The 12,090-nt window shown below is 33.9% G+C and overlaps 1 protein-coding gene across 1 annotated transcript in view; it reads left to right on the forward strand.

Moving 5' to 3' along the window:
* Positions 1-1,397: 1,397 nt before the first annotated feature.
* Positions 1,398-12,090, forward strand: part of KIF2C (kinesin family member 2C) — a 33,680-nt gene continuing 22,987 nt past the window's right edge. The window contains exons 1-7 of the mRNA XM_014061736.2: positions 1,398-1,543; positions 2,933-3,027; positions 5,205-5,309; positions 8,355-8,400; positions 10,185-10,307; positions 11,319-11,438; positions 11,890-11,990. Of these exons, the coding sequence (XP_013917211.1) occupies positions 1,480-1,543; positions 2,933-3,027; positions 5,205-5,309; positions 8,355-8,400; positions 10,185-10,307; positions 11,319-11,438; positions 11,890-11,990 (654 nt within the window). The 5' untranslated portion in view covers positions 1,398-1,479. The remainder of the gene's footprint in view (positions 1,544-2,932; positions 3,028-5,204; positions 5,310-8,354; positions 8,401-10,184; positions 10,308-11,318; positions 11,439-11,889; positions 11,991-12,090) is intronic.

Genomic DNA, 12,090 nt, shown 5'->3' on the forward strand with positions numbered 1-12,090 from the left:
TTTTCCCCACTTGGAGCCGAACCCAGAAATACATTTCTTTCATCAGAAGTTTGCAAAATCAATCATTCATTCAATTCATCATTAGTATGAATTCAGCCAATTGTGTGCTGTTCAAAAAACATGATTGAACAAATCATAGCTTAGCACACAATACATGAATCTGTCATGCCTAGAAAATCAGCCATAGAATAAGCGGAGAAGCAGAAACAATGGAAAAAAGCCAGTGTTTTACATAAACAAATGTATTAGCTATTAGAAGTGCAGATGGCAGCTATAGAGCTATGAAGCATTTGGTAGAAAGACTAATAAGGCTTACTCTTGTGTATCTAGTTCTTTCTTCTGGTGGAACCAATTAAAGCATCCCCAATGCATTCAGGTTTTCAAAATTATAGCCCAAACTTTCTTCTATTTGTTGAAACAAGCAATACTTTCCAGCAGCCAGTGAGTATTGGTTATGATGGTCAACAAGCTTTAGTTAGTTGTAAGTGCTGTTTCCCTCTATCTGGATCTCCATGGTGATGAGCTGAACAGCAGTTAAGCCAGAGGAGAAAATTAATCAGCTTGTCTGTAATAGCAGGCAGATTCAAAAATGAGGAAAAGATTCTGCAGTCACAACAGGCCAACATAGAAACTTGTGAGCTTGACAGCCAATTTTCTGATGACATTCTTTTATAGCAATATACTGAATACTGAATCTAATGTTGGAGCACGTTTGAAAATCACTTACTGTAATTAAAATAACAATGCAACTAAGATTTTTTGGTTTATTTCAAGAAAACTGAAAAACCTTTTCATAAGTTTAACATGTTAGAGTTATGTATGCCTGGAAAGGAGTTATATGTATTTTAATAAATGTGCTGGCAATTTCTTTCCCCAAAAATGATACTATTAATTTTGACTCCCTTTATTTTTCCTCTGTTTAGGGGCATATGGACCAATAAAACATGAATAATATTGGTAAAACTCCTGGATATTTCTATAAAGACCCCCAATTTTTTAAAGTTACAGACCGCCAGCCATCAAATGCATCCCCCAGAATATAGATGACACGATTTATAAATACCACGAGAACAATTAAGTGATTTAATTTGTTAGGGCAAGGGTGCCCAAACTTGGCAACTATGCTGGCTGGAGAATTATGGGAGTTGAAGTCCACAAGTCTTAAAGTTGCCAGGTTTGGGCACCCCTGCCCTGAGAAGGACTACCACTTCCTGTACTGTCTGCATCAGTTTTGAATCGACTTTAGCATCTTCTGCTCCCAAGCCTCTCTGGGAAATGTAGTTTTAAAGTGGACAACGCGAGGACCTCCCACTGCATGCTGGGAGATGTAGTTCTGCAAACGTCGAAGTCTCTGGACGGACGTCGTTTCCCGGCAGCCTTTTCGGCGCGCCCCATTCAAAGCGGCGGCAGTTGGTTGAGCGCTCTTGTGTGGTAGTGGGCTAGTTTGCAGGCGTCTTGAGATTTCTCTGGTAGTGTAGTATGGATTCCAACATTTACAAGTGCCTTCAGCCTGGCTTATCGATTAATATTGAGCGCAGCAATGGTGAGTGCCGAGAGGAGAAAGGCGATTTGCTTCGGAGCGTCTTTTGCCTCCTTCCGTAGCCCTGGTGTTCTCTGGAGGCTCCACGAGATTAATGCTTAGTGCGTTATTGCCGCTTTCCTGCGGATTCGCGTGTCTGTAATGCAGAAGGATGGTGGCCGGGCTAAATTCCAGACTCTTTTCTCCTGTTCTTCGGGACAGAAGAGTTGTCAAAGAAGCAAGTTAAAGTCGGGCTATTCTGCCCCTTTGCCCCACGTTACTCGCTGGGACTAGCTAGCGGGGATGAGCGTGTGCTGAGCAGTACCTCCATGTGGGTTCGCTGCTTGGTGCTTTTTTAGAACAGGAGTGGGGAACTGTGGCCCTTTTAAGACTTGTGGACTTCAACTCCCAGAATTCCTGAGGCAGCATGGCTGTCTCAGGAATTTTGGGAGCTGAAGTCCACAAGTCATCAAGGGGCCATAATTCCCCACCTCTGTTTTAAGAGCTGAGTGCAAGGAAATTTCACTTCAATTAGTGTACATTTCAAGTGACAATAAAGTTTTTATTCTGTGATTCTATTGTAACAACGGTGTGATAATTTCCACTGAAAATTTCAAGCTATTGGTTTCTCTCTCTTGCAGAACATACAACAACATGGCCTGTGGTAACATTGTTTAATATTCTTAATCTTTGGAGTGCACATTGTTTCAGCTGGAGATGATAGTAATATAAGTGCTCTGGATAATACCAATAAATAACTGGCTTTTTCACAAGGAGAAAGTAGCCAGATTAGTGTCTAGATTTCAGCAGAACTGACTTAATAAGCTAAGGGGTTAAAAATAGGAACGATCGATTCCATGGATAGGACTTCTATGGGGAAATCCAATTTAGGAAGGTTGAGAAGTGACATGACTGCACTTTGGCTGCTTGGCATCTGATCAATATTTGCTATTTGCAGCATCCCGATCACAATTACAAATTTTTGGCCAGAAACTGATTTATTTCCAATTTTTGATTTAAAAAAGGCAATTTTGGACAATCAATACATTTACTGACTATTGCAGATGGTTGTAGCTTGTAAAATGGGACTTGGTCAAGTGGTGACCTGTTTAATGACTAAGCAGTTGGATTTTTTAAAGCATCCTGGTTTATAATTTTTTTATTCTAGAAGTAATGTTAGAAGGGTTGATTCAAGGCTTATAATCAGTTTCTCTAATTTCCAATGAACATAATTGAAGAGGGAAAATATACTGTGGAGCATCATGCCTTTTAAGATTGTTACTCATAAGAGGGAAAGTTATATAACATTAATACTTAAATTTTTTGGTTATGATAAAAAGTCAAGTATGAACTTGTAGTTCTGTGTTCACATCATATGTCTTAGATATATAATTTATAAGTATTTTCTTTTAGGTTCAGTCCATGGTGCAATTATCAAAAGGGTAAGTTTGGAAGAAATGACTGTATCTGTAGAATGGACAGAAAGCAACAATATCAAAGGGAAAGAGGTGAGAATTTGAAAGTATGATCTATGTATAAAACAACACTTTTAAAGCTATTTAGCACACATTTCTTCCTTAATTCTTAATTGAAGCCTGCTCGAATCATTATAAAACAGGCTTATGTAGAATTAGTAAGAAGAGACTAACTGGAAATAATTAAATATATATTTCAAGGTTATTTTGTCCACAGGTATTCTTTTCCCATTTCATAATGGGAAGAGGGTTTTTTTCATTCTTTTTGCTGAAGACCAACCAAATAGCAGTTTCCCTAAAAAATGTTGGCATTTTGTTATTGGAAATTTTAAATGGAAGTATATTTTAAGAAATCATATAAAAACAGTACATTCCCAAGATTACTTACAAGATAAGGCATAAATGTTTATGTCGAATGAATTTAAGTACAGTATTCCATGCAGAGTATAAAGTCCTTAAAGAAATAGAGCAACAACTTCTAAAAGCCATGGATAGTCTCCAGAATTATTTCAAAAGTTGCCACCAAATTTATAATTTAAATTACGGGGGGAAAAAATTCTAAAGTGCCAATTTAGAAGTAGGCTTTATATATCCCTATATACTTTCAAGAAAAAATGAGTAATTGTCATTATATTTATTTCAATATTAACAGTTGGTCGTTTGACTCTGATAAGTACATAATATATCTGCTCACAATGAATGTAATAATTGTGTTATAACTATACAGTGTTTCTAAGCTGTCTGTATTTCACGTCCAATAGAGCACTAAGTATTTATCTCCCAGCACTACGTTGTTTATTTTATTACACCTTTTTAATATTTATACCGTAAATTTAAATTGGTGAACCTACATAGTGTTCCTTCTTCTTCCTCTTCCTCACAAGAGGAAGAGAGAGTATCAGGTCTAAAGTTACCCAGCCAACTTTCATGCCTGAAGCAGGACTAGAATTCAGTCTCTTGGATTCTACTCTGGTGCTTTAGCCACTAGACTAAACTGACTCTCACATGTAGGGCATTGTAATTAATGTGAAAGAAAATAGTAATTATTAAATTAAGTATATTTGTTTTAAATATCAAAGAAATGAAATCTCTATTTGTCTTGGCTACATTTATACACTGTTCTCTTCCTACTTGTTTAAGGAATGCATCACTAGTCCCTAGAGTGATTCCTTATCAGAAATAGATTCTCTTGCATACTAGTGTATGAAGGCAACAAAAATAACTAGTTCTCTTATTTGCCCACTGTATATTCTCTAATTATTGTTGTATAGCTTCCCCTAACTGCTGCATGTCATATATCTATCTATACATATATTTCCTGTTATATATAGCAGGAAATACAGCAATATAGCAGGAAATCTAAAAGCAAAGGGTTGAATTAGTAAGTTGGCTGTTTAGAGTACAATTCTAATATAGTAGTTGGGAATTGTTATACTTAATATGACAGGATTTATCATCAGGATAAACACAGCTGTGATTAAATTAAATATGTAACATGCATATTAAAAGATTAGATATAAAGCTGCTTATTAATTTGATGTAATGTACACATTAAAATCAGAACCGACTGCTTTGTTAAACAATGGCAATTTTTCAGAATCTGATATAATACCTGTAGAAGCTGAATTGTTATGTGGAAACTAAGATTCATGTGCTTGATTTAGGTGGCTTGCAGATCAAGAAAATGGCTGTTAGAATATTGCAGCTGTAGTAATAGGATTGTGATGTCATTCTAAGTTCAAGCATGTAGATTAAGTGGTCATGACATTCACTGTACTTCTGTAAATCATAAAACTGTGAAGGAGAAGTTACCTGCAGAACTTTATTCTTTTTGTCTTGGATAGTGAATACCCTTTTTGCAATGTCAGTCTTTCTTAAAATTAATGTTTGGTGAGTAATAATACACGCACTGTTTTACAGTGAATATTAAGAAATCATTAGGATGTACTAAAATTTAAAGCATTTGTAGTCAATGGCTTTCTCACAATCTTTTGAAATATACTACCTCTCATAGAACTGAAAATGATATTGGTAGACAGGTTGATTAATGTCTTAATATTCAGTCACTGAAACAATAATTTTACATTGACTTTTAATTTGCTGTGCCAAGCAAATTATTGATTTTATTGAATTGATGATATTTGCGATTCATACTTAAGCATACTTTAGATTTTTCATTCTGTTTTGTGTGTGTTTTTTCCTATTTGAAGATTGACTTTCATGATGTGATAGCAATAAATCCAGAACTTTCTACAGCTGCAGTTGTTGCTGATGTAAAAGAGAGCATTCAAGTTCGGAACAATGTAACTACACAGGTATATTAATGTCAAGTTATTTCTTTGATTCTTGATTAAGTATCATGATATCTAAAATAAATAAATTTACATTATATATATATATATATATATATATATATATATATATATATATATATATATATATATATATATATATATATATATATATATATATATATATATATATATATATATATATATATATATATATACACACACACACACACATATATATATACACATACATACACACACACACACACACACACACCTGGTTTTCATATGATACAGTTTTTGGAAGCATCAATTTTTCTCTTACCTGCATTTAATTTTTACACTTTTTCTCAAATAATGTAGTAATTGAACCTGTGATATACGTTCTAATTGATCCACATTTTCTTAAATTATAAAACTAATCTGGTTTAATCGCTTTTGATCCATTAATTGTTATAGCTATAAAATTTCTCTGTAAAATCACTAAGAATAAATTGGTTTTGAACTTATCTGATGCACTAAGCATAGTCTTCATTGTCATTGTACAAAATAAATTCAACAAAATTGGTTATATATTGGTTATATCACTTCTATCATAGCTTCTCTCATTTTAACTGATAATCCTGAATTGCTTCAGCATGTGTTGAGTTTGTTAATCTGAGTCACTAGCGAAGAGCTTAATGTAATAATTTGTGTTGTAATTGTTTACATATTGTCTTGAATATTTTTTTGTGATTTTTTTTTGACATCTTGCTAAATATTTTTTCCCCAAAAAGAACTGTTGATTTCCACAAACTCATTGTAATTGCAATATCCCAATTATTGCCAGAAGTATATGGGTCAGGTCAGCTTCTAATTGCTGATTTTTAAATTGGATTGTTATAACACAATCTGATTTGGAAATTCATTTCAGAAAAAAAGCCTTTTAATGTATGTACAATGGACCATCAAATGTAATCCAAATTGACAATCAATGGAAAATTGGTTGCAGTCAGAGATTTTATCATATTAAATCTTGGAAATTTTTGTAGTACAGTTGTATTAAATACTAATTGTGAGAAGGAAACTCAGGTCAATACTTTTTGAGTACAAGATTTCTTAATGTATATTTTAATGATTGTTGCAATGTGTAAACTACATAGGCTTGGTTTGGGTAAAATGATCCAAAATGGGTGCCTTTTAATTTTACTAAAATTTCAGCATTATTATAATATTTTTAGCATATAAAATCCATGACAATTGAGTCATTCTTTCACAGATATTCACTTACATCACTCCTGCACCTCCTCCTCAACCCTTGCTTTGCTTCCCTTTTGTGCCTATACCCTGTTCAGTTCTCCACAAACCTTCCCCAGCCAGCACTGCATACCTGACACACACACACAAAATCTCCTATGCTTGCCATGTCTCCTTCGCCACATCTCCTTCATGCACCCACTCACACCCCACATACCTTCCACAACCCATGCTGAAACACCGCCCTCATGCGCAACTTCCCAACAAGATTGGCACCTCTTCCACCCTCCTGCGCATCCTGCCAAACCTGTGTGATATCTCTTGCACATCCTTGTACACCTTCATTTATTTGCACAACACCTCTCTTGTATCCTTCTTCAATCATCCTGACCCCAGGTGGTACCTCTTGTGTACTCCCTCACTTGGCAGCAGCCACTTATCTCTCCTGGCAGTCTGGAACTTCTAAATTCCTGCCAGTTTCCTCATTGATTTTGTTGGTGAAAAGCTCCTATGGAGCATTGGAAATGCTGATCACATGACCACAGCAATACGACAGTGCTGAAACACGTACACTTTTGCCAAATTTCAATCCCATGGGAGTCATGGGTCCCGGATTTTGGGTGCAGTCTTTAAGTTAGCCCATTTAAAGCACATCGATTCAAAAATTTATGTATTGTTTCACCAAATTGAAGGTTACAAACAGGCAAACAGAGATTTAGAAGTACATTGGTGCCCAAAACATACACTTAAATCATAACCCTAGTAAATAAAAAGTACCTTTTCACAACATGTTTTCCATCTGATAGTACATTTGGAATACTATTTATGTTTTGCCAAATGTGTGGAAATAAAATAAATCAGCTGGATGAATTTTTACTCGTCTTCAAGAAATCATGATTTGTTCAGGAAAGTTTAAATATTTAAATAAATCTTGACAAAATGAATTGGCAAACATTTTTTGAAATTATAAAATACCTATTGTAGTTAAATTTAGGAATTTTGGAAGGAGAAATTTTTATCAGAACAGTTTACTAATTACTTTCTACATTAACGCTTTATTTAGTTTTAGTTTTTGTATTTATCCCAAAATGGTATAAAACTGGCCTATGTGTATTAATTTCCAGTTTAGACTTCTCCTAAAGAGCAGCTGTTGATTCAATTTAAATATAAACCATCTAGTATAATGTTAGATAGTTAAGAGACAAAGAATAAAAAGACAGACTCTGAACAGTTAATAAATCTAATTTATTATTATCTCTGTAGATAAGCACTTAATATCAATAAGCATTTATACTGGTATTCAGTGTATTTTGTAAAGACAGTCTCGGGCCTCCTTAGGTGATGCAGACTCTGTAGCTTGCCATATTGGCTTCTTTATTCCTCCCTGGCTAGAAATTTCTCTAAATGATATGGAGAGCACTGTATTCCATTCAATTATTTTTTTATCAGCTGCCTTATTCATTTAGATTACATTCAATTGTTTTGAAAGTTTCCGATCTATCTTCAGGACATAAATACTTTTTTTCTTATGTTCAAGATCATGTACTTCAGTCATCAAGTTTCTTAGCTGTTGTAGGTGATAAAGGAATTCTATGCAGGCTCAGAATTCCATACAGTTAGCTGAATGGTCCAGTGGAAAAATAGTTCGCACTCTTTCCTCTTCTCCCACAATCAACTTCGTCACAACCAACATAAAAACATCACACGGGAAAACAATTTTTCAAGGGAGTAATTTTCATTGTTGGTCTGTTTTCCATGTGTTTTCAGCAACACTTACTCACATACCCACACACTTTTGTTATTTATTAAATTGGAACTTTTTTTTAATTTTAGAGACAAAATCGCAGAACACTTTCAAAAATACCTGGTCCCAGAGAAGGTAAAAATATTTTAATTGCCATAAGTATTACAAAGAGTTCCATAGTCCATAGTTGTCTATCCTGAAAATGATTTCCTGAACCTAGTTATGTGACACATGATCAGTAATAATAAACTATGTAAGCCCCTTAAATTAAGAGTTTTATTGCAATTTCAACATCTCAAAAATTTGTGCACATTAATTCTCTGCATACTCAAGATTTTTTTGAGAAGTTCTGTATTGCTATGTCCATATTCAAGAAAGGATTTGGACAAGTATTTTATGTTTAGGATTTTCCTCCGTTTTCACAACTGCAATTTAGTATGACAGCAACAATGTCACTCCTACTGAATACGTGTAATAATATGATTGTTCAGTACTACTGAAACCATTGTTATATTTTCTTATTAAACTGTAATAATTTATTTTTCTTAAGAGCGCAAACATTCTAAAGATATAATGCAGAACAATTAATCTTTTCAACAAATGATCAATGCCCAAATTCATATTCCTTGAGCAAATCTCCACTTGCTTAGGAGGATTTTCCTCCTGCTTTATACCTCTATAACAGTGGTTCTCAACTTTCCCAATGCTGCGACCCTTTAATACGGTTCGTCATGTTGTGGTGACCCCCAACCATAAAATTGGTGGTTCCTAAGACCATCTAAAACATGTGTTTTCCGATGGTCTTAGGCGACCCCTGTGAAAGGGTCGTTCGACCCCCAAAGGGGTCCCGACCCACAGGTTGAGAACCACTGCTCTATAATCTGTCAGCAGTGTTTGTTTTGCTGATGAAACAACCCAATTAAACCATCCAATTATATAATAAGTGATATTTTGTTTCTACTATTTCTACCACATCTTACATGAAGTAAGTATGGAATTATTTGTCAAAATAGCATGTTACTCTAGACTTGAAAAGTTCTGTGTAATCCATCCTTCTCTGCATTAAGGGACACTGTATAATGACAGGAACATAAGTGCAAAAATTGAACAGTGAATCTTGAATGAGGAAGGAATTGATTTTTTTTTCTTATAAAAAAGGCTGGTAAATGAACAGCATTATAAAATGATGATCAGAATACTAAAGTTAAACTGATAATTTTAGCAAAAGAGTTTATCTATCTGTGACTCTTGTGATATAATATGAACATAAGAAACAAGGAAAATTATGTTTAGGAATTCCCCATTGATTTGACCTTGATCAAAGGTTAATTCCATTTTGCCTTTCTCACACCCTCACCCACTCCCACACAGCATGGTAACCCTTAAGGGTATTGTATGGCTCTTGAACTTCATCTATGTCCAGTTCTTGTTTTCAGGCATAAAGTTCAAGAGTTTTGGTCATTTTTTAAATCTTTAGTCGATTAACCTTCTCATATTTCTGACTGGTGTTTTAATGTACAGTGTATTTCATAGAAAGCCATGTTTTCAATGCTCATAATTATCTTGTTAAGTAGAAAAGTAGGTTTTTGAATAGTTAAATGCACTTTTAGTAATGGAATAACATGTGTGTTTCTGAGATTTACAGTTGTTGATTATGGAACTTCAAATGCCAGTGCTCAGTTTGATTCAAGAACAACAAATCCAATAAAAATGACTTGTAGGCAAATTCAATTGTTTCACATTTTTGCACACATGCATAGTAATTTGTCATTTGAATAGTGAGTATATGTTACATTGTTTAGATCCCATTGAAATCAACTAAACCCTCCCTCTTAAATTTGCTTCACTAAATCAATTTCTTTCTTGGCTGCATACTATTAAGTTGCTTCCTAACAATATTTTATTCTTACTTTGCTCAGCACCAAGGTTCCAAAGTAACAAAATGTCAGTCATAGCAGAATTACCAAACAGTCCTCTAGAAAATGACATGGAGGTAGAAACTTCTGCTTCTGTACCAGCTCGAAGCCAATCAGCTCTTCCTGGTGAGTTTGGATTAGTATAACATAATCTCACTATATACTTAATTTATGCAAGTAAACTGGAGAAAATTATTGCTCATTTCTCAATATTGAAATAGCTTATAAATCAGTATTTTTGAATGCTCCCCTGAATATTTGAAAATGAATTGACATTTTAATCTAATGCAAACTCTGTTTACATTGTAATTGCAAAACTAAACATTTGCTTCTATTGTCTTGATTGGACATTTTATATCAAGTAGTTTGGCATAATTTTGTTTGTCACTGGGAGGCTGCAGAACACTGTTACAACTACACAATTGGTTTAGGGAAATGGCAGTTTCACTTGTCTTCCTAATTTGAATCCTATAGTTTGGTGGCTAACTTTTATAGCCATCTACCCAAATGCTGTAGTCCAGTGATTTGGACCTGACATCTTATATCCAGGATGTAACTCATTACTCTCTGAATCTCTATGACAGATGTCATGTGTTGGACACTCTCATTATTTCATGCAGAATCACAAATGCCAAAAAATAAATTCGTGTGTACATGTATGCATAAATGCACGCACATACACAAATATATACATTACAATCTTGTGATATTGAACAAGGACACAGTTATTTCAGGATTTTTTTTGAAAAAAATATCAAATTTTAGGTTTTTAACATGTTAAATTATGACTTCCATTAGGTGTCACTTTGGTTCAGAAGAATGTTGAAAAAAATCTGGGAAAAATATATAAATAAAAATGGTACCACAAGAGTATTTTGGACTCAATTCTAGTGACATTAAACAAATGCTTAAGTAACATTTGGTTAATATTTTTTTCTACAAAGATGGCAGAAGAAAATTATTTTGATAAACTAATTAAATTCTGGATATCAATTTGACAATGAGTCAAAGGATAAATTGGAGGCCCTTTAGGAGTTAATTTTTAGTTTCCTCTGAATTAAATATTATAACTCATTGTGGTTTTTTTTTAATGCTACCTTGGCTATTGTTTTAACCAGTAGATTTTTTCTTCAACAGTTGTACGACCTCGAACTAGAAATAATTATTCTTCTGATAGATACAGTATACAATCTAATGATAATGAAGTGACAGAAGGAACTCCACAGTCTCTCAGACTTGTGTCTGCTGCCACTCAAGGTAGAATAATGTTACTTCATAATTCCTTAATTCTGTCTAGTGAACCGTATTCAATCTGACAGAGAGATTCTGTTACTGTCTTTTTTATGGAGTTGGTAAATCGATAATCAAGTATGTTAATTCAAGCTTAGCTTTAAGTTGGATTGATTTTACCAGTCAAAATAAAAAACAAATTCAGCCCTGAAATTTGGGGTATTACCTCACATATTTGAAATATACTCAGTTGACCAATTCAGTCGGGTAGTAGCAAGTGGGGCTACTGGTCATGCTCTATGAATATATAAATTTTAACCTACATATCCTATATTATAAGTTAATTAGTATTATTAACTTATATTTTACTTAAGGTTAATAAAATGGTAAATATTCAGGCCATCCTGAAAATGTATAGATAGAATAGCAGATTTGAATTTAGTTTGCTTTTTGTCAATAATAACACTGCTTTCTCTAGCTCGGAGGAAATCTAATATTGTAAAGGAAATGGAAAAAATGAAAAATAAGAGGGAAGAGAAAAAAGCCCAGTTTTCTGAAATAAGAAACAGGCGTGCACAGGTAAAAATATGTTGCTTAATTCTTCAATTAAATGTTCTACGTGATGTTTCATTTAACAGCTGAATGCTGTCAGTGTCTCAGGTAACATAAAATATTTTGG

The sequence above is a fragment of the Thamnophis sirtalis genome, unplaced genomic scaffold (assembly GCF_051295495.1).
Source record: "Thamnophis sirtalis isolate CommonGarterSnake01/CBP01778 unplaced genomic scaffold, rThaSir2_p1.2 scaffold_7, whole genome shotgun sequence".
Taxonomy (NCBI): Eukaryota; Metazoa; Chordata; class Lepidosauria; order Squamata; family Natricidae; genus Thamnophis; species Thamnophis sirtalis.